We start from the raw sequence: 27,210 nt of genomic DNA, 5'->3' as shown, positions 1-27,210 counted from the left end.
TATTAACCAGGTTAAACTGTCTATATTAACCATGCTGTCTATATTAACCATGCTGTCTATATTAACCATGTATACTGTCTATATTAACCATGTATACTGTCTATATTAACCATGTATTCTGTCTATATTAACCATGCTGTCTATATTAACCATGTATACTGTTTATATTAACCATGTATACTGTCTATATTAACCATGTATACTGCCTATATTAACCATGCTGTCTATATTAACCATGTATACTGTCTATATTAACCATGTATACTGTCTATATTAACCATGCTGTCTATATTAACCATGTATACTGTCTATATTAACCATGCTGTCTATATTAACCATGTATACTGTTTATATTAATCATGTATTCTGTCTATATTAACCATGTATACTGTCTATATTAACCATGTAAACTGTCTATATTAACCATGCTGTCTATATTAACCATGTATAATGTCTATATTAACCATGTATACTGTCAATATTAACCATGTACACTGTCTATATTAACCATGTAAACTGTCTATATTAACCATGCTGTCTATATTAACCATGTATACTGTCTATATTAACCATGTATACTGTCTATATTAACCATGCTGTCTATATTAATCATGTATTCTGTCTATATTAACCATGTATACTGTCTATATTAACCATCTATACTGTCTATATTAACCATGTAAACTGTCTATATGAACCATCTATACTGTCTATATTAACCATGCTGTCTATATTAACCATGCTGTCTATATTAACCATGTATACTGTCTATATTAACCATGTATACTGTCTATATTAACCATGTATTCTGTCTATATTAACCATGCTGTCTATATTAACCATGTATACTGTTTATATTAACCATGTATACTGTCTATATTAACCATGTATACTGCCTATATTAACCATGCTGTCTATATTAACCATGTATACTGTCTATATTAACCATGTATACTGTCTATATTAACCATGCTGTCTATATTAACCATGTATACTGTCTATATTAACCATGCTGTCTATATTAACCATGTATTCTGTCTATATTAACCATGTATACTGTCTATATTAACCATGTAAACTGTCTATATTAACCATGCTGTCTATATTAACCATGCTGTCTATATTAACCATGTATACTGTCTATATTAACCATGTATACTGTCTATATTAACCATGTATTCTGTCTATATTAACCATGCTGTCTATATTAACCATGTATACTGTTTATATTAACCATGTATACTGTCTATATTAACCATGTATACTGCCTATATTAACCATGCTGTCTATATTAACCCATGTATACTGTCTATTAACCATGTATACTGTCTATATTAACCATGCTGTCTATATTAACCATGTATACTGTCTATATTAACCATGCTGTCTATATTAACCATGTATACTGTTTATATTAATCATGTATTCTGTCTATATTAACCATGTATACTGTCTATATTAACCATGTAAACTGTCTATATTAACCATGCTGTCTATATTAACCATGTATAATGTCTATATTAACCATGTATACTGTCAATATTAACCATGTACACTGTCTATATTAACCATGTAAACTGTCTATATTACCATGCTGTCTATATTAACCATGTTTATACTGTCTATATTAACCCTGTATACTGTCTATATACTTAACCATGCGTCTATATTAACTCATGGTATTCTGTCTGATATTTAACCATGTTATACTTGTCTATATTAACCATCTATACTGCTATATTAACCATGTAACTGGTCTATATGAACGCATTCTGCTACGTGTCTATATTAACCATGCTGTCATATATTAACCATGCTTGTCTAGTATTAACCATGTATTACTGGTCATTATTAATCCATGTATAACTGTCGTATATTAACCTATGTATTCCTGGTCATATTAACCATGCTGTTCTATATTATACCATGTATTACTGTTTTTTAATTTAACCATGCTATACTGTCTTATATTAACCATGTATACTGCCTATATTAACCATGCTGTAGCTATGATTAACCATGTATACTGTCTATATTAACCATGTATACTGTCTATATTAACCATGCTGTCCAATATTAACCATGTATACTGTCTATATTAACCATGCTGTCTATATTAACCATGTATACTGTCTATATTAACCATGCTGTCTATATTAACCATGTATACTGTTTATATTAATCATGTATTCTGTCTATATTAACCATGTATACTGTCTATATTAACCATGTAAACTGTCTATATTAACCATGTATACTGTCTATATTAACCATGTATACTGTCCATATTAACCATGTACACTGTCTATATTAACCATGTAAACTGTCTATATTAACCATGCTGTCTATATTAACCATGTATACTGTCTATATTAACCATGTATACTGTCTATATTAACCATGCTGTCTATATTAATCATGTATTCTGTCTATATTAACCATGTATACTGTCTATATTAACCATCTATACTGTCTATATTAACCATGTATACTATCTATATTAACCATGTAAACTGCCTATATTAACCATGTATACTGTCTATATTAACCATGTAAACTGTCTATATTAACCATCTATACTGTCTATATTAACCATGTATACTGTCTATATTAACCATCTATACTGTCTATATTAACCATCTATACTGTCTATATTAACCATGTAAACTGTCTATATTAACCATCTATACTGTCTATATTAACCATGCTGTCTATATTAACCATGTATACTGTCTATATTAACCATGTATACTGTCTATATTAACCATGCATTCTGTCTATATTAACCATGCTGTCTATATTAACCATGTATACTGTTAATATTAACCATGTATACTGTCTATATTAACCATGTATACTGTCTATATTAACCATGCTGTCTATATTAACCATGTATGCTGTCTATATTAACCATGTATACTGTCTATATTAACCATGTATACTGTCTATATTAACCATGCTGTCTATATTAACCATGTATACTGTCTATATGAACCATGCTGTCTATATTAACCATGTATACTGTCTATATTAACCATGCTGTCTATATTGACCATGCTGTCTATATTAACCATGTATACTGTCTATATTAACCATGCTGTCTATATTAATCATGTATTCTGTCTATATTAACCATGTATACTGTCTATATTAACCATGTATACTGTCTATATTAACCATGTATACTGTCTATATTAACCATGCTGTCTATATTAACCATGTATACTGTCTTTATTAACCATGTATACTGTCTATATTAACCATGCAGTCTATATTAACCATGTATACTGTCTATATTAACCATGCTGTCTATATTAACCATGTATACTGTCTATATTAACCATGTATACTGTCTATATGAACCATGCTGTCTATATTAACCATGTATACTGTCTATATGAACCATGTATACTGTCTATATGAACCATGCTGTCTATATTAACCATGCTGTCTATATTAACCATGTAGTCTGTATTAACCATGTATACTGTCTATATTAACCAGGTATACTGTCTATATTAACCATCTATACTGTCTATATTAACCATGCTGTCTATATTAACCATGTATACTGTCTATATTAACCATGTATACTGTCTATATTAACCATGTATACTGTCTATATTAACCATGCTGTCTATATTGACCATGCTGTCTATATTAACCATGTATACTGTCTATATTAACCATGCTGTCTATATTAATCATGTATTCTGTCTATATTAACCATGTATACTGTCTATATTAACCATGTATACTGTCTATATTAACCATGCTGTCTATATTAACCATGTATACTGTCTTTATTAACCATGTATACTGTCTATATTAACCATGCAGTCTATATTAACCATGTATACTGTCTATATTAACCATGCTGTCTATATTAACCATGTATACTGTCTATATTAACCATGTATACTGTCTATATGAACCATGCTGTCTATATTAACCATGTATACTGTCTATATGAACCATGTATACTGTCTATATGAACCATGCTGTCTATATTAATTATGCTGTCTATATTAACCATGTAGTCTATATTAACCATGTATACTGTCTATATTAACCATGTATACTGTCTATATTAACCATCTATACTGTCTATATTAACCATGCTGTCTATATTAACCATGTATACTGTCTATATTAACCAAGCTGTCTATATTAACCATGCTGTCTATATTAACCATGTATACTGTCTATTTTAACCATGTATACTGTCTATATTAACCATGTATACTGTCTATATTAACCATGTATACTGTCTATATTAACCATCTATACTGTCTATATTAACCATGCTGTCTATATTAACCATGCTGTCTATATTAACCATGTATACTGTCTATTTAACCATGTATACTGTCTATATTAACCATGTATACTGTCTATATTAACCATGCTGTCTATATTAACCATGTATACTGTCTATATTAACCATGCTGTCTATATTAACCATGTATACTGTCTATATTAACCATGTATACTGTCTATATTAACCATGCTGTCTATATTAACCATGTATACTGTCTATATGAACCATGTATACTGTCTATATTAACCATGCTGTCTATATTAACCATGTATACTGTCTATATTAACCATGTATACTGTCTATATTAACCATGTATACTGTCTATATTAACCATGCTGTCTATATTAACCATGTATACTGTCTATATTAACCATGCTGTCTATATTAACCATGCTGTCTATATTAACCATGTATACTGTTTATATTAATCATGTATTATGTCAATATTAACCATGTTGTCTATAATAACCATGTACACTGTCTATATTAACCATGTATACTGTCTATATTAACCATGCTGTCTATATTAACCATGCTGTCTATATTAACCATGCTGTCTATATTAACCATGTATGCTGTCTAAATTAACCATGTATACTGTCTATATTAACCATGTATACTGTCTATATTAACCATGCTGTCTATATTAACCATGCTGTCTATATTAACCATGTATACTGTCTATATTAACCATGTATACTGTCTATATTAACCATGTATACTGTCTATATTAACCATGCTGTCTATATGAACCATGCTGTCTATATTAACCATGTATACTGTCTATATTAACCATGTATACTGTCTATATTAACCATGTATACTGTCTATATTAACCATGTATACTGTCTATATTAACCATGTATACTGTCTATATTAACCATGTATACTGTCTATATTAACCATGCTGTCTATATTAACCATGTATACTGTCTATATTAACCATGTATACTGTCTATATTAACCATGCTGTCTATATTAACCATGCTGTCTATATTAACCATGCTGTCTATATTAACCATGTATACTGTCTATATTAACCATGCTGTCTATATTAACCATGTATACTGTCTATATTAACCATGCTGTCTATATTAACCATGCTGTCTATGTTAAGTATTTAGTATTTCTACGTAAATTGTTATGGCTGTATTGTTGTAAAACCCAATAATGTTGTGGGTCTGTCAGACCCGAGAACATTGGGGTGAATAACAAAAAAACATGAACATCACACAGGGGTTATATTTGTTAATACATTAATAAAAACAAAATGAAAAGCTGAAATGTCTTGATTCAATAAGTATTCAACCGCGTTGTTATGGCAATCCTAAAAAAAGTTCAGTAGTACACATGTGCTTAACAAGTCACATGACAAATTACATGAACTCACTCTGTGTGCAATAATAGTGTTCAACATGATTTTTGAATGACACTCTCATCTCTGTACCCCCACACCTACAATAAACACACATAAAGTCAAACAGTGAGTTTCAAACACAGATTCAAGCACAAAGACCAGGGAGGTTTTCCAATGCCTCGCAAAGAAAGGCACCTATTGGTAGACGGGTAAAAAATAAATAAAAGCAGATATTGAATATCCCGTTGAGCATGGGGAAGTAATTAATTACACTTTGGATGGTGTATCAATACACCCAGTCACTACAAAAATACAGGCGTCCTTTCTGACTCAGTTGCCAGAGAGAAAGGAAACTGCTCAGGGATTTCACCATGAGGCCAATGGTGACTTTAAAACAGTTAGAGTTTAATGGCTGCAACAGGATAAAACTGAGGATGGCTCAACATCATTGTAATTACTTCACAATACTAACCTAATTGACAGAGTGAAAAGAAAGAAGCCTGTACAGAATACACATTTTCCAAAACATGCCTCCTGTTTGCAATAAGGCACTAAAGTATTAATGCAAAAAATGTGGCAAAGCAATTCACTTTTTGTCCTGAATACAAAGTGTAATGTTTGGTTCAAATCCAATACAACACCATACTGAGTACTACTTGATATATTTTCAAGCATATTAGTGGCTGCATCATGTTATGAGTATGCTTGTAATCGGTAACAACTGGGGAGTTTTTCAGGATAAAAAAAGAAACAGAATGGAGCTAAGCACAGACAAAATCTAAAATTCTAGAGGAAAACGTGGTTCAGTCTGCTTTCCACCAGACACTGGGAGATGAATTCACCTTTCAGCAGGACAATAACCTAAAACACAAGGCCAAACCTACACTGGAGTTGCTTACCAAGAAGACAGTGAACGTTCCTGAGTGGCCAAATTACAGTTTTGACTTAAATCTGCTTGAAAATCTAAGACAAGAGCCCCAAAATGGTGGTCTAGCAATAATCAACAACCAATTTGACAGAGCTTGAAGAATTTAAAAAATAATAACAGGCAAATGTTGCACAATCCATGTGTGCAAAGCTCATAGAGACTTACCCAGAATTACAGAGAAAATCCATGTGTGCAAAGCTCATAGAGACTTACCCAGAATTACAGAGAAAATCCATGTGTGCAAAGCTCATAGAGACTTACCCAGAATTACCGGGGGGAAAAAAGCTGTAATTGCTGTGTGTCTACAACGTTTTGACTCAGTGGTGTGAACACTAATGTAAATTAGATTTTTCTGTGTTTAACTTTCAATAGATTTGCAAACATTTCTAAGAACATGTTTTCACTTCGTAATTATGGGGTATGTGTGTTGATGGGTGAGACAAATACAGAACTCATTCAAGGGTGTTTTCTTAATTTTTTACTATTTTCTACATTGTAGAATAATAGTGAAGACATCAAAACTATGGAATAACACATATGGAATCATGTAGTAACCCAAAAAAGTGTTAAACAAATCAAAATATATTTTAGATTTTAGATTCTTCAAAGTAGCCACCCTTTGCCTTGATGACAGTTTTGCACACTCTTGGCATTCTCTCAACCAGCTTCATCTGCAATGCTTTTCCAAACAGTCTTGAAGGAATTCCCACATATGCTGAGCCCTTGTTGGCTGCTTTTACTTAACTCTGCGGTCCAACTCATCCCAAACCATCTCAATTGGATTGAGGTTAAGTGATTTTGGAGGCCAGGTTATCTGATGCAGCACTCCATCACTCTCCTTCTTGGTCAAATATCCCTTAAACAGCCCGGAGGTGTGCTGGGTCATTGTCCTGTTGAAAAACAAATGATAGTCCCACTAAGCGCAAACCAGATGGGATGGCGTATCGCTGCAGAATGCTGTGGTAGCCATGCTGGTTAAGTGTGCATTGAATTCTAAATAAATCAGACAGTGTCACAAGCAAAGCACCCCCACACCATCACACCTCCTCCTCCATGCTTCACGGTGGGAACGACACATGCCGAGATCATGTGTTCATCTACTCTGCATCTCACAAAGACATGGAACCAAAAATATCAAATCTGGACTCAGCAGACCAAAGGACAGATTTCCGCTGGTCTAATGTCCATTGCTTGTGTTTCTAGGGCCAAGCAAGTCTCTTCTTCTTATTGGTATCGTTTAGTAGTGGTTTCTTTGCAGCAATTCAACCATGAAGGCCTGATTCACGCAGTCTCTTCTGAACAGTGGATGTTGAGATGTGTCTGTTACTTGAACTCTGTGAAGCATTTATTTTGGCTGCAATCTGAGGTGCAGTTAACTCTATTATCCTCTGCAGCAGAGGTAACTCTGGGTCTTCCGTTCCTGTGGTGTTCCTCATTAGAGCCAATTTCAAAGTTTTTGAAATTTTCCGCATTGACTGAACTTCATGTCTTAAAGTAATGATGGAGTGTCATTTCTCTTTGCTTATTTGAGCTGTTCTTCCCATAATATGGACTTGGTCTTTTACCAAATAGGGCTGTCTTCTGTATACCACCCCTACCTTGTCACAACACAAGTGATTGGCTCAAATGCATTAACCTCTAGGGGCTAGGGGGCAGTATTTTCACGGCCGGATGAAAAACATACCCAATTTAAACAGGTTACTACTCTGGGCCAGAAAATAGAATATGCATATTATTAGTAGATTTGAATAGAAAACACTCTGAAGTTTCTAACACTGTTTGAATGGTGTCTGTGAGTATAACAGAACTCATATGGCAGGCAAAAAACCTGAGAAAAATTGAATCAGGAAGTGGGAGAAATTAGAAATTTAGTTTTTGTTTTGAATCCCTTGAAAAACTACAGTGACATAGGATTTACGTTGCACCTCCTAACTCTTCCATTGGCTGTCAACAATCTTTAGGAACTGGTTTCAACCGTCAGCTGTTACCGGGCAGATCATTTTGGCTCAGTCAATCATTGGCCAGTCTGAGGAGAGGTGTCTTATGATGCGCGTTCACGTGACTTCATCGTTTTTTTATTTTTTTCTTCTGGGATGAATACCTATTGCCCGGTTGTAAAATTATTGCAATTTTACGTTAAAAAATACCCTAAAGGATTGATTGTAAACATCGTTTGACGTGTTTCTACAAACGGTAATGGAACTTTGAACATTTCGTCTATGGATTTGCGTCCACGCCACATGGCATTGTAAAGTGTTCTGGATGGGTCAACAAAACGGACGTATTTGGACATAAATGATGGACTTTGCAGAACAAATGAACATTTCTTGTGGAAGTGGGTGCCCATCCGAGTGCATTCCGCCGAAGATCAGCAAAGGTAAGTAAATATTTCGAACATATTGTTAGAGATTTGTCGACGCCGTGGTTGTAGGCTAACTGTATAGCTTAGCATTGAAGGCTAAGTTCTGTACTCAGAATATTGAACAATGTGCTTTTTCCGTAACGTTATTTTGAAATCTGACAAAGTGGTTGCATAAAGGAGTAGATTATCTCTAATTCTTTAAATAATTGTTATACATTTTTTCAACGTTTATGAGTTCTTCCGTAAATTAAATGTGCCTATTCACCGGAGGTTATGGGGAGAAAACATTTTCTGAACGCCACGCGCCAATGTAAAAATTGGGTTTTTGGATATAAATATAAACTTGATCGAACAAAAAATGCATGTATTGTCTAAGATGATGTCCTAGGAGTGTCATCTCATGAAGATTGTCAAAGGTTAGTGCTTAACTTTAGCTGTATATCTGGTTTTGTGATGGCTATCGTGCTTGGGAAAATTGCTTTTTTTTTGCTGAGGTGCTATGCTAAAATAATCTAATGTTTTGCTTTCACCGTAAAGCCTTTTTGAAATCGGACAATGTGATTGGATTAACGAGTAGAGTATCTTTAAAATGCCGTATAATACTTGAATTTTAATTTTAATTTTGAGATTATTTTGTTTTGAATATTGCGCCGTGCTATCTCACTGGTTGTTGTCCAACCAATCCCGTTATCGGGATTGTATCCTCATCAAGAAGAGAAGAAATTCCACAAATTAATTTTTAACAAGACACATCTGTTAATTTATATTTATTCCAGGTGACTACCTCATGAAGCTGGTTTAGAGAATGCCAAGAGTGTGCAAAGCTGTCATCAAGGAAAAGGGTGGCTACTTTGAAGAATCAAAAATCAAAAATATATTTTGATTTTACTACATGATTCCATATGATTCCATATGTATTTCATTGTTTTGATGTCTTCTCTATTATTCTACAATGTAGAAAATTGTAAAAATAAAGAAAAACCCTTGAATGAGTAGGTGTGTCCAAACTTTTGACTGGTACCGTATATTTTTAATCCATTTTGAATTCAGGCTGTAGCACAACAAAATGTGGAATAAGTCAAGGGGTATGAATACTTTCGGAACGCACTGTGTGGATGGTGGATGGATGTGAGCCGCGAGCTCCGAGGGTCGTGTGTTCAATCCCAGTACTAGGCACTCATGTTAGATTGCTTTGTGGTAAACTCTATTCCAACCCCTAACTGAACCATTAAGAATTAATATTTAACCTTAACCCCTAACTGAACCATTCAGAATGAATATCTAACCTTAACCCCTAACTGAACCATTCAGAATTCATATTTAACCTTAACCCCTAACTGAACCATTCAGTATGAATATTTAACCTTAACCCCTAACTGAACCATTCAGAATTAATATTTAACCTTAACACCTAACTGAACCATTCAGTATGAATATTTAACCTTAACCCCTAACTGAACCATTCAGAATTCATATTTAACCTTAACCCCTAACTGAACCATTCAGTATGAATGTCTAAACTTAATGTGTTAAACCCTATCCCAGGGTGTCAAAAACAACTTAAATTTGACATTTGGAGAAACATGGATAGACGTCGGAGTCTGAAGTCAAATTGGTCAAACCGTGAGATTTTGTTGGTGGTTTATCACTTAGCACTAAGTCCCTCCCTCTCTCTCTGTCGATAGGCCAATAGGGAAGATGTGTAAGACATTAACATGATCATTAAAAACAGTAAACAGTGTAAAATCAAATGAATTGGTCACATTTACATATTTAGCAGATGTTGTAGCGAAATGCTTGTGTGTGTGTGTGTGTGCCTGTGTGTGTGTGTGCGTGTGTATGTGTGTGTGCGTGTGTGTGCCTGTGTGTGTGCCTGTGTGTGTGTGTGTGTGCCGGTGTGTATGTGTGTGTGTGTGTGCCTGTGTGTGTGTGCGTGTGTATGTGTGTGTGTGTGTGCCTGTGTGTGTGCCTGTGTGTGTGTGTGTGTGTGCCGGTGTGTATGTGTGTGTGTGTGTGTGTGTGCCTGTGTGTGCCTGTGTTTGTGTGCCTGTGTGTATGTGTGTGTGTGTGTGTGGGGGGGGGGGGGGGCGTGTGCCTGTGTGTGTGTCTGTGTGTGTGCCTGTGTGTGTGTGTGTGCGTGTGTGTGCGTGCGTGTGTGTGTGTCTGTGTGTGTGCCGGTGTGTGTGGGTGTGTGTGTGTGTGTGTGTGTGTGTGTGTGTGTGTGTGTGTGTGTGTGTGTGTGCGTGTGTGCCTGTGTGTGTGTGTGTGCCTGTGTGTATGTGTGTGTTCAGAGCAGGTATTAGTGTTCTGTCTGAGAGTGTTACCGTTAATCCTTCAGGATGCTAAAATTACTCACATTACCATCTCTTTGAACTTGTCATCAGCCATGAGGGTTTATGGTAACTTATTTATTTGGAGTGACTGTGTTGCTGAGTTATCTGGCACCCTTTTCCTGATACAAAAAAACTGAAGCTTTTGCTCATGTGCTGGATTCACCTAGTTTACTGAACACAAGCAGGACAGACAAGTAGTCTGATTAGCATATTAAACACAAGCAGGACAGACAAGTAGTCTGATTAGCATATTAAACACAAGCAGGACAGACAGGGAGTCTGTATAGCATATTAAACACAAGCAGGACAGACAGGCAGTCTGAATAGCATATTGAACACAAGCAGGACAGACAGGGAGTCTGTGTAGCATATTAAACACAAGCAGCACAGACAGGCAGTCTGAATAGCATATAGTCCGCACACAGAGACGCGTACAAAGCTCTCCCCCGCCCTCCATTTGGCAAATCTGACCATAATTCTATCTTCCTGATTCCTGCTTACAATCGAAAATTAAAGCAGGAAGCACCAGTGACAAGATCAATAAAAAAGTGGTCAGATGAAGCTCATCAACTCATCCTTGACCGCTGGCTACGTCCCTTCCGTCTTCAAGAGAGCGAGAGTTGCACCCCTTCTGAAAAAACCTACACTCGATCCCTCCGATATCAACAACTACAGACCAGTATCCCTTCTTTCTTTTCTCTCCAAAACTCTTGAACGTGCCGTCCTTGGCCAGCTCTCCTGCTATCTCTCTCAGAATGACCTTCTTGATCCAAATCAGTCAGGTTTCAAGACTGGTCATTCAACTGAGACTGCTCTTCTCAGTGTCACGGAGGCTCTCCGCACTGCTAAAGCTAACTCTCTCTCCTCTGCTCTCATCCTTCTAGACCTATCTGCTGCCTTTGATACTGTGAACCATCAGATCCTCCTCTCCACCCTCTCCGAGTTGGGCATCTCCGGCGCGGCTCACTCTTGGATTGCGTCCTACCTGACAGGTCGCTCCTACCAGGTGGCGTGGCGAGAATCCGTCTCCGCACCACGTGCTCTCACCACTGGTGTCCCCCAGGGCTCAGTTCTAGGCCCTCTCCTATTCTCGCTATACACCAAGTCACTTGGCTCTGTCATATCCTCACATGGTCTCTCCTATCATTGCTACGCAGACGACACACAATTAATCTTCTCCTTTCCCCCTTCTGATAACCAGGTGGCGAATCGCATCTCTGCATGTCTGGCAGACATATCAGTGTGGATGACGGATCACCACTTCAAGCTGAACCTCGGCAAGACGGAGCTGCTCTTCCTCCCGGGGAAGGACTGCCCATTCCATGATCTCGCCATCACGGTTGACAACTCCATTGTGTTCTCCTCCGAGTGCTAAGAGCCTTGGCGTGACCCTGGACAACACCCTGTCGTTCTCCGCTAACATCAAGGCGGTGACCCGATCCTGTAGATTCATGCTCTCCAACATTCGCAGAGTACGACCCTGCCTCACACAGGAAGCGGCGCAGGTCCTAATCCAGGCACTTGTCATCTCCCGTCTGGATTACTGCAACTCGCTGTTGGCGGGGCTCCCTGCCTGTGCCATTAAACCCCTACAACTCATCCAGAACGCCGCAGCCCGTCTGGTGTTCAACCTTCCCAAGTTCTCTCACGTCACCCCGCTCCTCCGCTCTCTCCACTGGCTTCCAGTTGAAGCTCACATCTGCTACAAGACCATGGTGCTTGCGGAGCTGTGAGGGGAACGGCACCTCCGTACCTTCAGGCTCTGATCAGTCCCTACACCCAAAGAAGGGCACTGCGTTCATCCACCTCTGGCCTGCTCGCCTCCCTACCTCTGCGGAAGCACAGTTCCCGCTCAGCCCAGTCAAAACTGTTCGCTGCTCTGACACCCCAATGGTGGAACAAGCTCCCTCACGACGCCAGGACAGCGGAGTCAATCACCACCTTCCGGAGACACCTGAAACCCCACCTCTTTAAGGAATACCTGGGATAGGATTAAGTAATCCTTCTAACCCCCCCCCCCCCCCAAAAAAAGATAGTACATGTATATTGTAAAGTGTTAGAGTTACAGACAGTGTCTAGGAACAGGAAGAGTTACAGACAGTGTCTAGGAACAGGAAGAGAGTTACAGACAGTGTCTAGGAACAGGAAGAGAGTTATACACAGTGTCTAGGAACAGGAAGAGAGTTACAGACAGTGTCTAGGAACAGGAAGAGAGTTACAGATTTTGTCTAGGAACAGGAAGAGAGTTACAGACAGTGTCTAGGAACAGGAAGAGAGTTACAGACAGTGTCTAGGAACAGGAAGAGAGTTACAGACAATGACTAGGAACAGGAAGAGAGTTACAGACAGTGTCTAGGAACAGGAAGAGAGTTACAGATTTTGTCTAGGAACAGGAAGAGCGTTACAGACAGTGTCTAGGAACAGGAAGAGAGTTCCAGACAGTGTCTAGGAACAGGAAGAGAGTTACAGACAGTGTCTAGGAACAGGAAGAGAGTTATACACAGTGTCTAGGAACAGGAAGAGAGTTACAGACAATGACTAGGAACAGGAAGAGAGTTATACACAGTGTCTAGGAACAGGAAGAGAGTTACAGATTTTGTCTAGGAACAGGAAGAGAGTTACAGACAGTGTCTAGGAACAGGAAGAGAGTTATACACAGTGTCTAGGAACACAAAGAAAGTTAGAGACTGTGACAGCTTCAAACATTAAAACTCAGAGAAGAGAGAAGTCAGGGGTGAGAGCCACACACACACACACACACACACACACACACACACACACACACACACACACACACACACACGGCTATGACAGACACACTGACTAACCATTATTCCCCCTCTGCTGAGTGTGAATCTGGCTAAGTCCCAAAGCCTATTCCCAATAGGGTGCACTAGTTTTGACTAAAGCCCTGAAAGTAGTGCACTATATAATGAATAGGGTGCCATTTGGTGCTGATACTTTGTCTACTGAAGCCTCAGGAGGTTAATTTCATGCCTTGTGTCACAGGTTGGTGGAGAAGCAGAGATTTCAACCACACACACACACACACACACACACACACACACACACACACACACACACACACACACACACACACACACACACACACACACACACACACACACACACAGGATATGACATTTCTTCATTTCCCAAAGAACACAAAAAGGCTTTCTAAATTGGAGAGACAGACGGAATGGTCTTTGAACTGTAAAATTATGAATTCCTCTGCTCTGTTTGTCTGTGTATGTTTGTCTCTAATATATGTTTGTGTGTCTGTGTGTGTGTGTGTCTGTCTGTCTCTCTGTGTGTGTGTGTGTGTGTGTCTGTCTGTCTCTCTGTGCGTGTGTGTGTGTGTGTGTATGTCTCTGTGTATGTGTGTGTGTGTGTGTGCTCTCTCTGTGTGTGTGTGTGTGCTCTCTCTCTCTCTGTGTGTGTGTGTATGTCTCTGTGTATGTGTGTGTGTGTGTGTGTGCTCTCTCTCTGTGTGTATGTGTGTGCTCTCTCTCTCTGTGTGTGTGCTATCTAAGAGAAGAAAGAAAGATGTCTGTCTGTAGGATGCATTGCTATCTGTTGTGCTTCAGGGCTGAATGCTGAACGGTGGATTGAGTGTAAAGGCCTTGGGTAAATGCTGAATGCTGAATGGTGGATTGAGGGTAAAGGCCTTGGGTAAATGCTGAATGCTGAATGGTGGATTGAGGGTTAAGGCCTTGGGTAAATGCTGAATGCTGAATGGTGGTTTGAGGGTAAAGGCCTTGGGTAAATGCTGAATGCTGAATGGTGGTTTGAGGGTAAAGGCCTTGGGTAAATGCTGAACGGTGGTTTGAGGGTAAAGGCCTTGGGTAAATGCTGAATGCTGAACGGTGGATTGAGGGTGAAGGCCTTGGGTAAATGCTGAATGGTGGATTGAGGGTAAAGGCCTTGGGTAAATGCTGAATGCTGAATGGTGGATTGAGGGTAAAGGCCTTGGGTAAATGCTGAATGCTGAATGGTGGATTGAGGGTAAAGGCCTTGGGTAAATGCTGAATGCTGAACGGTGGATTGAGGGTGAAGGCCTTGGGTAAATGCTGAATGCTGAATGGTGGATTGAGGGTGAAGGTTGGGTTGTATTCACTAACAACGGAAGCAAACAGACCGTAAAAAGGAGGGATTGCCTGACCTTGTTGAATAAGAAAAGCTTATTTTCATTTTCCATTGCCGTTCTGCTATGTTTTGCTACGGTGTGCACTAATGAATATGACCCTGAGATGGAGTGAGTGGTAATGTTGTATTGCTGATAGTGTCTGTGACAGGCAGCTGCCTTGGAGGAAACGGAAGGACACACAGATGAAGTGTTTTGTGAAAACGGAAAGGCAATAAAATGTCATCTGAAATGGTTAGACACTCAGTGTTTTCTCAATATGAAACTGTTGGACACAGAGAAACACTCAGTGTCTAAGAGGCGACTATGTGATGTTGGCCTTCTAGGCATAGTTGCAAAGAAAAAGCCATATCTCAGACTGGCCAATAAAAAGAAAAGATTAAGATGGGCAAAAGAACACAGACACTGGACAGAGGAACTCTGCCTAGAAGGCCAGCATCCCGGAGTCGCCTCTTCACTGTTGACGTTGAGACTGGTGTTTTGCGGGTACTATTTAATGAAGCTGCCAGTTGAGGACTTGTGAGGCGTCTGTGTCTCAAACAAGACACTCTAATGTACTTGTCCTCTTGCTCAGTTGTGCACTGGGGCCTCCCACTCCTCTTTCTATTCTGGTTAGAGCCAGTTTGCGCTGTTCTGTGAAGGGAGTAGTACACAGCGTTGTACGAGATCTTCAGTTTCTTGGTAATTTCTCACATGGAATAGCCTTAATTTCTCAGAACAAGAATAGACTGATGAGTTTCAGAAGAAAGTTATTTGTTTCTAGCCATTTTGAGCCTGTAATCAAACCCACAATTGCTGATGCTCCAGATACTCAACTAGTGTGAAGAAGGCCAGTTTATTGCTTCTTTAAGCAGAACAAAAGTTTTCAGCTACGCTAACATAATTGCAAAAGGGTTTTCTAATGATCAATTAGCCTTTTAAAATGATAAACTTGGATTAGCTAACACAACGTCCCATTGGAACACAGGAGTGATGGTTGCTGATAATGGGCCTCTGTACGCCTATGTAGATATTCCATAATAAATCAGCCGTTTCCAGCTACAATAGCCATTTACAACATTAACAATGTCTTCACTGTATTTTTGATCAATTTGATGTTATCTTAATGGACAAAAAATGTGCTTTTCTTTCAAAAACAAGGACATTTCTAAGTGACCCCAAACTTTTGAACGGAAGTTTACATACATAGTCAAACGCCGCTGTTCGATCCTGCCGACACTGGGTGTTTCTCAATATGTTTACAGTGGGTGTTTCTCAATAAGTAAACTACAGTGGGTGTTTCTCAATTAGTTCACTATTATACAGTATTATACAGTGGGTGTTTCTCTATATGCTTACTACAGTGGGTGTTTCTCAATGTGTTACACAGTGGTTGTTTCTCAATATGTTTACTAAAGTGGGTGTTTCTCAATATGTATATTGTTACTACAGTGGGTGTTTCTCAATCAGGATATTATACAGTGGGTGTTTCTCAATATGTAAACACTGGGAGTTTCTCAATAGGTAACCCACAGTGGGTGTTTCTCAATCTGACTACTACAGAGAGTTTTTCTCAATCTGAATACTACAGTGGGTGTTTCGCAATCAGTTCACTATTATACAGTGGGTGTTTCTCAATTTGATCACTATTATACAGTGGGTGTTTCTCAATATATATATATATTTTTTTCTTCACCTTTATTTTACCAGGTAGGCAAGTTGAGAACAAGTTCTCATTTACAATTGCGACCTGGCCAAGATAAAGCAAAGCAGTTTGACACATACAACAAGACAGAGTTACACATGGAGTAAAACAAACATACAGTCAATAATACAGTAGAAAAATAAGTCTATATACAATGTGAGCAAATGAGGTGAGATAAGGGAGGTAAAGGCAAAACAAGGCCATGGTGGCGAAGTACATACAATATAGCAAGTAAAACACTGGAATGGTAGATTTGCAGTGGAAGAAAGTGTGAAGTAGAAATATAAATAATGGGGTGCAAAGAAGCAAAATAAATAAATACAGTAGGGGAAGAGGTAGTTGTTTGGGCTAAATTATAGATGGGCTATGTACAGGTGCAGTGATCTGTGAGCTGCTCTGACAGCTGGTGCTTAAAGCTAGTGAGGGAGATAAGTGTTTTCAGTTTCAGAAATGTTTGTAGTTCGTTCCAGTCATTGGCAGCACTGGAAGGAGAGACGGCCAAAGAAGGAATTGGCTTTGGGGGTGACCAGTGAGATATACCTGCTGGAGCGCGTGCTACAGGTGGGTGCTGCTATGGTGACCAGTGAGCGGAGATAAGGGGGGACTTTACCTAGCAGGGTCTTGTAGATGACCTGGAGCCAGTGGGATTGGCGACGAGTATGAAGCGAGGGCCAGCCAACGAGAGCGTACAGGTCTCAGTGGTGGGTAGTATATGGGGCTTTGGTGACAAAGCCCCATATATTTTGTAAATGACATCGCCGAAGTCGAGGATTGGTAGGATGGTCAGTTTTACGAGGGTATGTTTGGCAGCATGAGTGAAGGATGCTTTGTTGCGAAATAGGAAGCCAATTCTAGATTTCACTTTGGATTGGAGATGATTGATGTGAGTCTGGAAGGAGAGTTTACAGTCTAACCAGACACCTAGGTATTTGTAGTTGTCCACAAATTCTAAGTTAGAACCGTCCAGAGAAGTTATGCTGGATGGGCGGGCAGGTGCAGGCAGCGATCGGTTGAAGAGCATGCATTTAGTTTTACTTGTGTTTAGGAGCAGTTGGAGACCACGGAAGGAGAGTTGAATGGCATTGAAGCTCGTCTGGAGGGTTGTTAACACAGTGTCCAAAGAAGGGCCAGAAGTATACAGAATGGTGTCATCTGCGTAGAGGTGGATCAGAGACTCACCAGCAGCAAGAGCAACATCATTGATGTATACAGAGAAGAGAGTCGGCCCAAGAATTGAACCCTGTGGCACCTCCATAGAGACTGCCAGAGGTCCGGACAACAGGCCCTCCGATTTGACACACTGAACTCTATCAGAGAAGTAGTTGGTGAACCAGGCGAGGCAATCATTTGAGAAACCAAGACTATTGAGTCTGCCGATGAGGATGTGGTGATTGACAGAGTTGAAAGCCTTGGCCAGGTCAATGAATACGGCTGCACAGTATTGTTTCTTATCGATGGCGGTTAAGATATCGTTTAGGACCTTGAGCGTGGCTGAGGTGCACCCATGACCAGCTCTGAAACCAGATTGCATAGCGGAGAAGGTGCGGTGGGATTCGAAATGGTCGGTAATCTGTTTGTTGACTTGGCTTTCGAAGACCTTAGAAATGCAGGGTAGGATAGATATAGGTCTGTAGCAGTTTGGGTCAAGAGTGTCCACCCCTTTGAAGAGGGGGATGACCGCAGCTGCTTTCCAATCTTTGGGAATCTCAGACGACACGAAAGCGAGGTTGAACAGGCTAGTAATAGGGGTTGCAACAATTTCAGCAGATCATTTTAAAAAGAAAGGGTCCAGATTGTTTAGCCGCGGCTTTTGTGGCGCGATAGGTAACGATGCTTCGAGGGTGACTGTTGTCTGTGTGCAGAGGGTCCCTGGTTCAAGCCCAGGTTGGGGCGAGGAGAGGAACGGAAGTTACATTGTTACATTAATATGCTTACTACAGTGGGTGTTTCTCAATTTGATCACTATTATCCAGTGGGTGTTTCTCAATCTGATCACTATTATCCAGTGGGTGTTTCTCAATATACTTACTACAGTGGGTGTTTCTCAATCTGATTACTAAAGTGGGTGTTTCTCAATCTGAACACTATTATCCAGTGTGTTTCTCAATTTGATCACTATTATACAGTGTGTGTTTCTCAATTTGATCACTATTATACAGTGGGTGTTTTCTCAATCTGATCACTATTATCCAGTGGGTGTTTCTCAAAATGCAAATTGTTACACAGTGGGTGTTTCTCAATCTGCTTACACCAGTGGGTGTTACTTTGACCGTTACTAAAATTACTAAATTACTTAAAAGTGTGCATTACGCTCCAGGTGATCTAGTAAAATATCTAGCTGACAAACAAAATATATATCATAACTATTGAGCTAACTGTCTAGAATTTGCTATATAATCCGCAGTTTAGCATTTGGTTTGCTCAACCATGAGTAGCATTGTTAAGTTACTTGTATAACTTTATGAGCTACGAGGTCTGTCCTGCAAACAGTTTATGGCAGAGACAGTATAAAAATGTTTGCATGCGCTCGTTAGCATTTAGCTAGCATCCAGTATTGGATTTTACATTGTTGGGGCAAAATGGTTCTGTTACAGTCTAATGCTATGTAAATGATTGAGTTGAAAAGTATTATATGTACTGTATGTAATTGAGTGGAAAAACAATGTTGTTTACCTTAGTCACGTAGACTGTGAGAACTGATTAGAATCTGTCCTTGTTTGTACAATGCTTTAAAGAAGTGGAGTCAAGTCCCGCCATCTCTCGTGTAACCTTGCCTCCCCCTAGGAGGGGCAAGCAGTTCTTCGTGTAGAAGACATTGCCTCCTCCTAGGAGGGGCAAGCAGTTCTTCGTGTAGAAGACATTGCCTCCTCCTAGGAGGGGCAAGCAGTTCTTTGTGTAGAAGACATTGCCTCCTCCTAGGAGGGGCAAGCAGTTCTTTGTGTAGAAGACATTGTCTCCTCCTAGGAGGGGCAAACAGTTCTTTGTGTAGAAGACATTGCCTCCTCCTAGGAGGGGCAAGCAGTTCTTTGTGTAGAAGACATTGCCTCCTCCTAGGAGGGGCAAGCAGTTCTTTGTGTAGAAGACATTGTCTCCTCCTAGGAGGGGCAAACAGTTATTTGTGTAGAAGACATTGCCTCCTCCTAGGAGGGGCAAGCAGTTCTTTGTGTAGAAGACATTGCCTCCTCCTAGGAGGGGCAAGCAGTTCTTTGTGTAGAAGATGTAAATCATGAATGTGTGATTCTGTAACTTTGAGTTTGCTCTCAACTTCATCTTGAGTGTAATCACTTGCTTGAATAAACTCTCTATTAACTGGATAATTAGGCTCTGCCTGATCCTTGTATCAAGTTTTCCTCAACAACATGTACTTGTTGGTGTTGCTAACCTTCAGTTCAATGATGCTTAGTGGGGTTTTGAAAAACAATGCCTCTTGTGTTCAGTGCTGGTAATACCGTACACCATGGGATGGCACAAGGACGGTATGAAGGTATGAACATCTGTACCACCCAAGCCTAGCAGTTCTCAGGGCAGTTCTCAGGGCAGTTCTCAGGGCAGTTCTCAGGGCAGTTCTCTGTTTAACACATTTCAAAACATCGATGCAAGCTTCAACTGAAATATTCCCAGGATTGCCGACGTAATATGACGCAACCATGTAAAAAATAATATGCAATATTTCTTGAAAACAATGATGGCTGGTTTTAAGCTGAAGAGAGAGAAAACTATAAAAAGTTGCCCACTCACATCTCATATGTTGCCTGACTACAATATTTTATCTTGACACATTAATAAATAGATATTGTGTTAATTTTGGCATGTTTACCCGTCAACAATATCCACTGTAGTGTGCGTGGATCGCAAGCTAACTGACAAAGAATTGGTAGCTAGCTAGCTAGCCACAAAACATATGTAGCTAACCTTGGCTAACTACAGGTAACTGCCAAAATAAAGGAAACACCAACATAAAGAGTCTTAATAGGGCGTTGGGCCACCATGAGATAGAACAGCTTCAATGTGTCTTGGCACCAATTCTACAAGTGTCTGGAACTCTATTGGACGGGTTGCGATATCATTACCATCATTTTGTGTTTTTGTTGATGGTGGTGGAAAACGCTGTCTCAGGCGCCACTCCAGAATCTCCCATAAGTGTTGAATTGGGTTGAGATCTGGTGACTGAGACGGCCATGGCATATGGTTTACATCGCGCACTATGGATGGGAACATTGTCATCCTATGGGGGCATAGGATGACAGCTAAAATAATGGCCAAAATAATGGCCTGCCCAGCATTTTTATACATGACCTTAAGCATAATGGAATGTTAAAGTCTTATTTAACTCAGGAACCACACCTGTGTGAAAGCATCTGCTTTTAATATACTTTATATCCCTCATTTACTCAAGTGTTTCCCTTTATGTTGGCAGTTGCCTGTACGTTGCATTGCAACATTAGTTGTAGGTATTTGTATTTTTTTTTTACATAAAAAACTAGCTGGCTAGCTAAATACAATTCACAAATATCTGTTAAACGTTGCCGTTTGTTTCATGTCCCTCCCTCCCTCCCTCCCTCACTCCCTCCCTCATTCACTCACTCACTCACTCACTCACTCACTCACTCACTCACTCACTCACTCTTACCATCATCTTGGTCTGGATATATGTTGACTATAGTGGTGGCGTAGTGTGCACCGAGGCACCCTCCGATGGGCAGGGATAGCGTTACGTTGAAGCTCTCCTCCACCTCGTACAGGGAGTCGTCGATGACGACTACGCCACAATGTTTCTCCGTCTCTCCCTTGTCGAAGCGCAGGATGCTGCCGTGCTCCTCTGGCCTGGAAATATAGTCAGAGTAGGACAGGACTGTAGAGGGGACGGTACCAGTGGCTGAACCTGAGGGAGGAGGAGAGAGGGGTGAGAGAAGGACAGGTACTGTACCCTGCTGAGAAGAGACAGATGAGGGAAGGAGAGGAGAGAGGCATGAGAGAAGGAGAGGAGAAAGGGATGAGAGAAGGAGAGGAGAGAGAGAGAGAGAGACGAGGGAGAGGTACTGTACCCTGCTGAGTATAGCAGATCACCATGAGTTCCTGGCTGATGTCTCCACTCCTGTGGACAGGTACCAGCATCTCTCCAACATCCTCCTTTACCCAGTAACTGGACTGAGGGATGAACACTGTGGACTCTGTAGGAGAGGAGAGGAGGAGTAGAGGAGAGCAGAAGGAGGAGGAGGAGGAGAGAAGTGGGAGGAGAGGAGGAAAGGGGAGGATAGGAGTGGGAGTGGAGGAGAGGGACGAGGGGTGCAGAGGAGAGGAGGGGAGGGGATGAGAAGAGAGGAAGAAGAGAGGAAGAGGATAAGGAGAGGGAGGGAGGACAGGAGGGGGATGGGAGAGTGTTAATCATATGTCAGATCAAACTGAAACATGGCACAATAACTTGTCTGCATATGAAATGCACCTTCCCTTTTCTTTCCTAGACTGAAGAACAAGTCAGTTTGACATCCATTTCTAAATACTGGGAAGTCACAGTAACCTCACAGTCTCTCTTCCTCTCTCTCTCTCTCTCTCTCTCTCCCTCTCTCTCTCTGTCTCTCTCTCTATCTGACTCTCTCTCCGTCTCTCTCAGTCAGAGAAGAGTACGTGATTAAGAAAAGAGAGTTAGAGCCAGTGAAAGCACCATCTATCAAACGCTAGAACTCAGAGAAGAGAGAAGTTGCTGGTGTCTGTGAAGTGACAGTTATTTTGCCCTCTAGACGCTTAGGGACTAATAATAAGACACTAACAGACCGGACTGGACCTTCTCTACATCCCTGATACCGCAGTGTGTGTGTGTGTGTGTGTGTGTGTGTGTGTGTGTGTGTTCGTGTGTGTGTTTGCTAGGCCGAAGATGACAGACAGATAGACAGACATACAGACAGAAAGACAGACAGACAGACAGACAGACAGACAGACAGACAGACAAAAAGAAAGAGAGAGACATACAGAGAGAGACAGACAGACAGACAGACAGACAGACAGACAGACAGACAGACAAAAAGAAAGAGAGAGACATACAGAGAGAGACAGACAGACAGACAGACAAACAGACAGACAGACAGACAGACAGACAGACAGACAGACAGACAGACAGACAGACAGACAGACAGACAGACAGAAAGAGACGATCGATGGAGAAAGAGAGAGAAAGTAAGAGAGGGAGAGAGAGAGAGAGGGAGAGAGAGACAGAGAGGGAGAGAGAGAGACAGAGACAGAGACAGAGACAGAGAGAGAGAGAGAGAGAGAGAGAGAGAGAGAGAGAGGGAGAGAGAAAGAAAGAGAGAGAAAGTAAGAGAGAGAGAGAGAGAGAGTAAGAGAGGGAGAGGGAGAAAGAGAGAGAGAGAGAGAGAGAGAGAGAGTAAGAGAGGGAGAGGGAGAAAGAGAGAGAGAGAGAGAGAGAGAGAGAGAGAGAGAGAGAGAGAGAGAGAGAGAGAGAGAAAGAGGGAGAGGGAGAAAGACAGGACCAGTAACGAAGATAGAGATAATGAAGATACAGTGATAGAGATAATTACCAGCCACACAGACTCACAGAACCGGGAAGCCGAGTGCGGAAGCATGTAAAAATAGTCTGTCCTCGGTTGCAACACTCATTAACGAGTTCCAAGCTACCTCTGGAAGCAACATCAGCACAAGAACTGTTCGTCGGGAGATTCATCAAATAGGTTTCCACGGCCGAGTAGCCGCACACAAGCCTAAGATCACCATGCGCAATGCCAAGCGTCAGCTAGAGTGGTGTAAAGTCCGCCGCCATTGGGCTGTGGAGCAATGGAAATGCATTCTCTGGAGTGATGAATGACGCTTCACCATCTGGCAGTCCGACAAACAAATGTGGGTTTGAAGAAGAACGCTACCTGTCCGAATGCATAGTGCAAACTACAGTTGAAGTTGGACGTTTACATTCACCTTAGCCAAATACATTTAAACTCAGTTTTTCACAATTCCTGACATTTAATCCTAGTAAAAATTACCTGTCTTAGGTCAGTTAGAATCACCACTTTATTTTAAGAATGTGAAATGTCAGATTAATAATAGAGAATTATTTATTTCAGGTTATTTTTCTTTCATCACATTCCCAGTGGGTCAGAAGTTTACATACACTCAATTATTATTTGGTAGCATTGCCTTTAAATTGTTTAACTTGGGTCAAATGTTTCGGGTAGCCTTCCACAAGCTTCCCACAATAAGTTGGTTGAATTTTGGCCCATTCCTCCTGACAGAGCTGGTGTAACTGAGTCAGGTTTGTAGGCCTCCTTGCTCGCAAACGCTTTTTCAGTTCTGCCTACAAATGTTCTATAGGATGAGGTCAGGGCTTTGTGATGGCCTCTCCAATACCTTGACTTTGTTGTCCTTAAGCCATTTTGCCACAACTTTGGAAATATGCTTGGGGTCATTGTCCATTTGGAAGACCCATTTGCGACAAAGCTTTAACTTCCTGACTGATGTCTTGAGATGTTTCTTCAATATTTCCATGTAATTTTTCTTCGTCATGATGCCATCTATTTTGTGAAGTGCACCAGTCCCTCCTGCAGCAAAGCACCCCCACAACATGATGCTGCCACCCCCGTGCTTCACGGTTGGAACAGTGTTCTTCGGCTTGCAAGCCTCCCCCTTTTTCCTCCAAACATAACGATGGTCATTATGCCAAACAGTTCAATTTTGTTTGATCAGACCAGAGGGCATTTCTCCAAAAGGTACGATCTTTGTCCCCATGTACAGTTGCAAACCGTAGTCTGGCTTTTTTATGGCAGTTTTGGAGCAGCAGCTTCTTCCTTGCTGAGCGGCTTTCAGGTTATGTCACGACTTCCGCCGAAGTTGGTGCCTCTCCTTGTTCGGGCGACGTTCGGCGGTCGACGTCACCGGCTTTCTAGCCGCCACCGATCTCCGTTTCTTTGTCCATTTGTTTTGTCTTGATTGTACACACCTGGTTTCCATTACGTTATAATTTATTCCTTATTTAACCCTCTGGTTCCCACATGGTTTTGTGCGTATTTGTTCTTTGTTAAGTGGTCGCTATTTTGTGTCGAGCTGGATTGTTTTCCCTGTATGGAATTAGTTTGTGATTTATTCGAGTGAAGTACGTTTTTACTCAGTTCTGTGTCCTGTGTCCGACTCCGTCCTACCCGCTGCACACTGACACTTGACAGGTTATGTCGATATAGGACTCGTTTTACTGTGGATATAGATACTTTTGTACCTGTTTCCTCCAGCATCTTCCCAAGGTCCTTTGCTGTTGTTCTGGGGTTGATTTACACGTTTCGCACCAAAGTACGTTCATCTCTAGGAGACAGAATGAGTCTCCTTCCTGAGCGGTATGACGGCTGCGTGGTCCCATGGTGTTTATACTTGCGTACTATTATTTGTACAGATGAACGTGGTACCTTCAGGCGTTTGGAAATTGTTCCCAAGGATGAACCAGCCTTGTGGAGGTCTACAATTCTTTTTCTGAGGTCTTGGCTGATTTCTTTTGATTTTCCCATGATGTCAAGCAAAGAGGCACTGAGTTTGAAGGTAGGCCTTGAAATACATCCACAGGTACACCTACAATTGACTCAGATGATGTAAATTAGCCTATCAGAAGCTTTTAAAGCCATGACATCATTTCTGGAATTTTCCAAGCTGTTTAAAGGCACAGTCAACTTAGTGTATGTAAACTTCTGACCCACTGGAATTGTGATACAGTGAATTATAAGTGAAATAATCTGTCTGTAAACAATTGTTGGAAAAATGACTTGTGTCATGCACAAAGTAGATGTCCTAACTGACCTGCCAAAACTATAGTTTGTTAACAAGAAATTTGTGGAGTGGTTGAAAAACAAGTTTTAATGACTCCAACCCAAGTGTATGTAAACTTCCGACTTCAACTGTATATACTATATGTATATTAGTGGAGGAAGAATAATGGTCTGGGGTCTCATGAGTTTGACCTGACCCTCCAATGTGATGATGATGATGGGCCTCTGGGACAGCTCCAGCAGGTGCAGAAGGCCCTGCCTGAGAGGGTGGACAACACAGGGATATTAGCAACTAGCATTAGCAGTCAGCTAGATCATGCTATGCTGAGGGTTTTGTACAGACATCAGTTGCAGTTGTCCCTGTTCCAGTGAAGGGAAATCGTAACGCTACAGTGTCACGAAGTTGGCTCCTCTCCTTGTTCGTTCGACGTCACCGGCTTTCTAGTCATCGCTGCTCCATTTTTCATGTATCCATTTGTTTTGTCTCATTCCCTGCACACCTGGTTTTCATTCCCCAATCAATCTACATGTATTTATTCCTCTTTTCCCCCTCATGTCATTGTGTAAGATTGTTTTTGTGTGGTACGTGTATTTGTACGCACAAGGCTTGCGTGCGTTTTCTCTCGTGTTATTTCACGAAGCCTGTTTGTATACATTTGATGGTTGTGACTGTTTTTGCGCGTTTTTTTGCAACTTTGCCTTGTTGGTTGGAGTTTTTTTTTGGACGCAGCTGTCCGTCTGTATATTCTCTCCTGACGAAATAAAGTGTGCGCCTGTTCACAATTATCTGCTCTCCTGCACCTGACTTCAGCACAAGTACGCACACGCCTGACAGACATTCTAGACAATTCTGTGCTTCCAACTTCGTGGCAACAGTTTTGGAAGGGCCCTTTCCTGTTTCAGCATGACAATGCCCCCCGTGCACAAAGCAAAGTCCATACAGAAATGGTTTGTCGAGATCGGTGTGGAAGAACTTGACTGGCATTCACAGAACCCTGACCTCAACCCCATCGAACACCTTCGGGATGAATTGGAACGTCGACTGTGAGCCAGGCCTAATTGCCCAAAATCAGTGTTGACCTCACTAATGCTCTTGTGGCTGAATGGAAGCAAGTCCTGCAGCAATGTTCCAACATCTAGTGGAAAGAGTGGAGAGTGGAGGCTTTTACAGCAGCAAAGGGGGGAACAACTCCATATTAATGCCCATGATTTTGGAATGAGATGTTCAACGAGCAGGTGTCCACATACTCTTGTTCATGTATTGTATCAAGAAAATAAAATATCGAGATAGGACAAACATAGATTTATGGGTAAGGCCAAAATGTCAC

General features: G+C 40.6%; 1 protein-coding gene across 1 annotated transcript in view; it reads right to left on the bottom strand.

The window, feature by feature from the left end:
- The window catches only part of frem2a (FRAS1 related extracellular matrix 2a), a 193,585-nt gene that overhangs the window by 52,102 nt on the left and 114,273 nt on the right, over window positions 1-27,210 (bottom strand). Inside the window, exons 6-8 of the mRNA XM_029766741.1 lie at window positions 22,175-22,300; window positions 21,760-22,011; window positions 19,904-20,314 (exon numbers count right to left, since the gene is read on the bottom strand). Of these exons, the coding sequence (XP_029622601.1) occupies window positions 19,904-20,314; window positions 21,760-22,011; window positions 22,175-22,300 (789 nt within the window). The remainder of the gene's footprint in view (window positions 1-19,903; window positions 20,315-21,759; window positions 22,012-22,174; window positions 22,301-27,210) is intronic.

Source organism: Salmo trutta, chromosome 12, assembly GCF_901001165.1.
Source record: "Salmo trutta chromosome 12, fSalTru1.1, whole genome shotgun sequence".
NCBI lineage: Eukaryota > Metazoa > Chordata > Actinopteri > Salmoniformes > Salmonidae > Salmo > Salmo trutta.
Note: the sequence above shows the minus strand (reverse complement) of the source record. Positions and strands in the feature narration are given on the sequence as shown.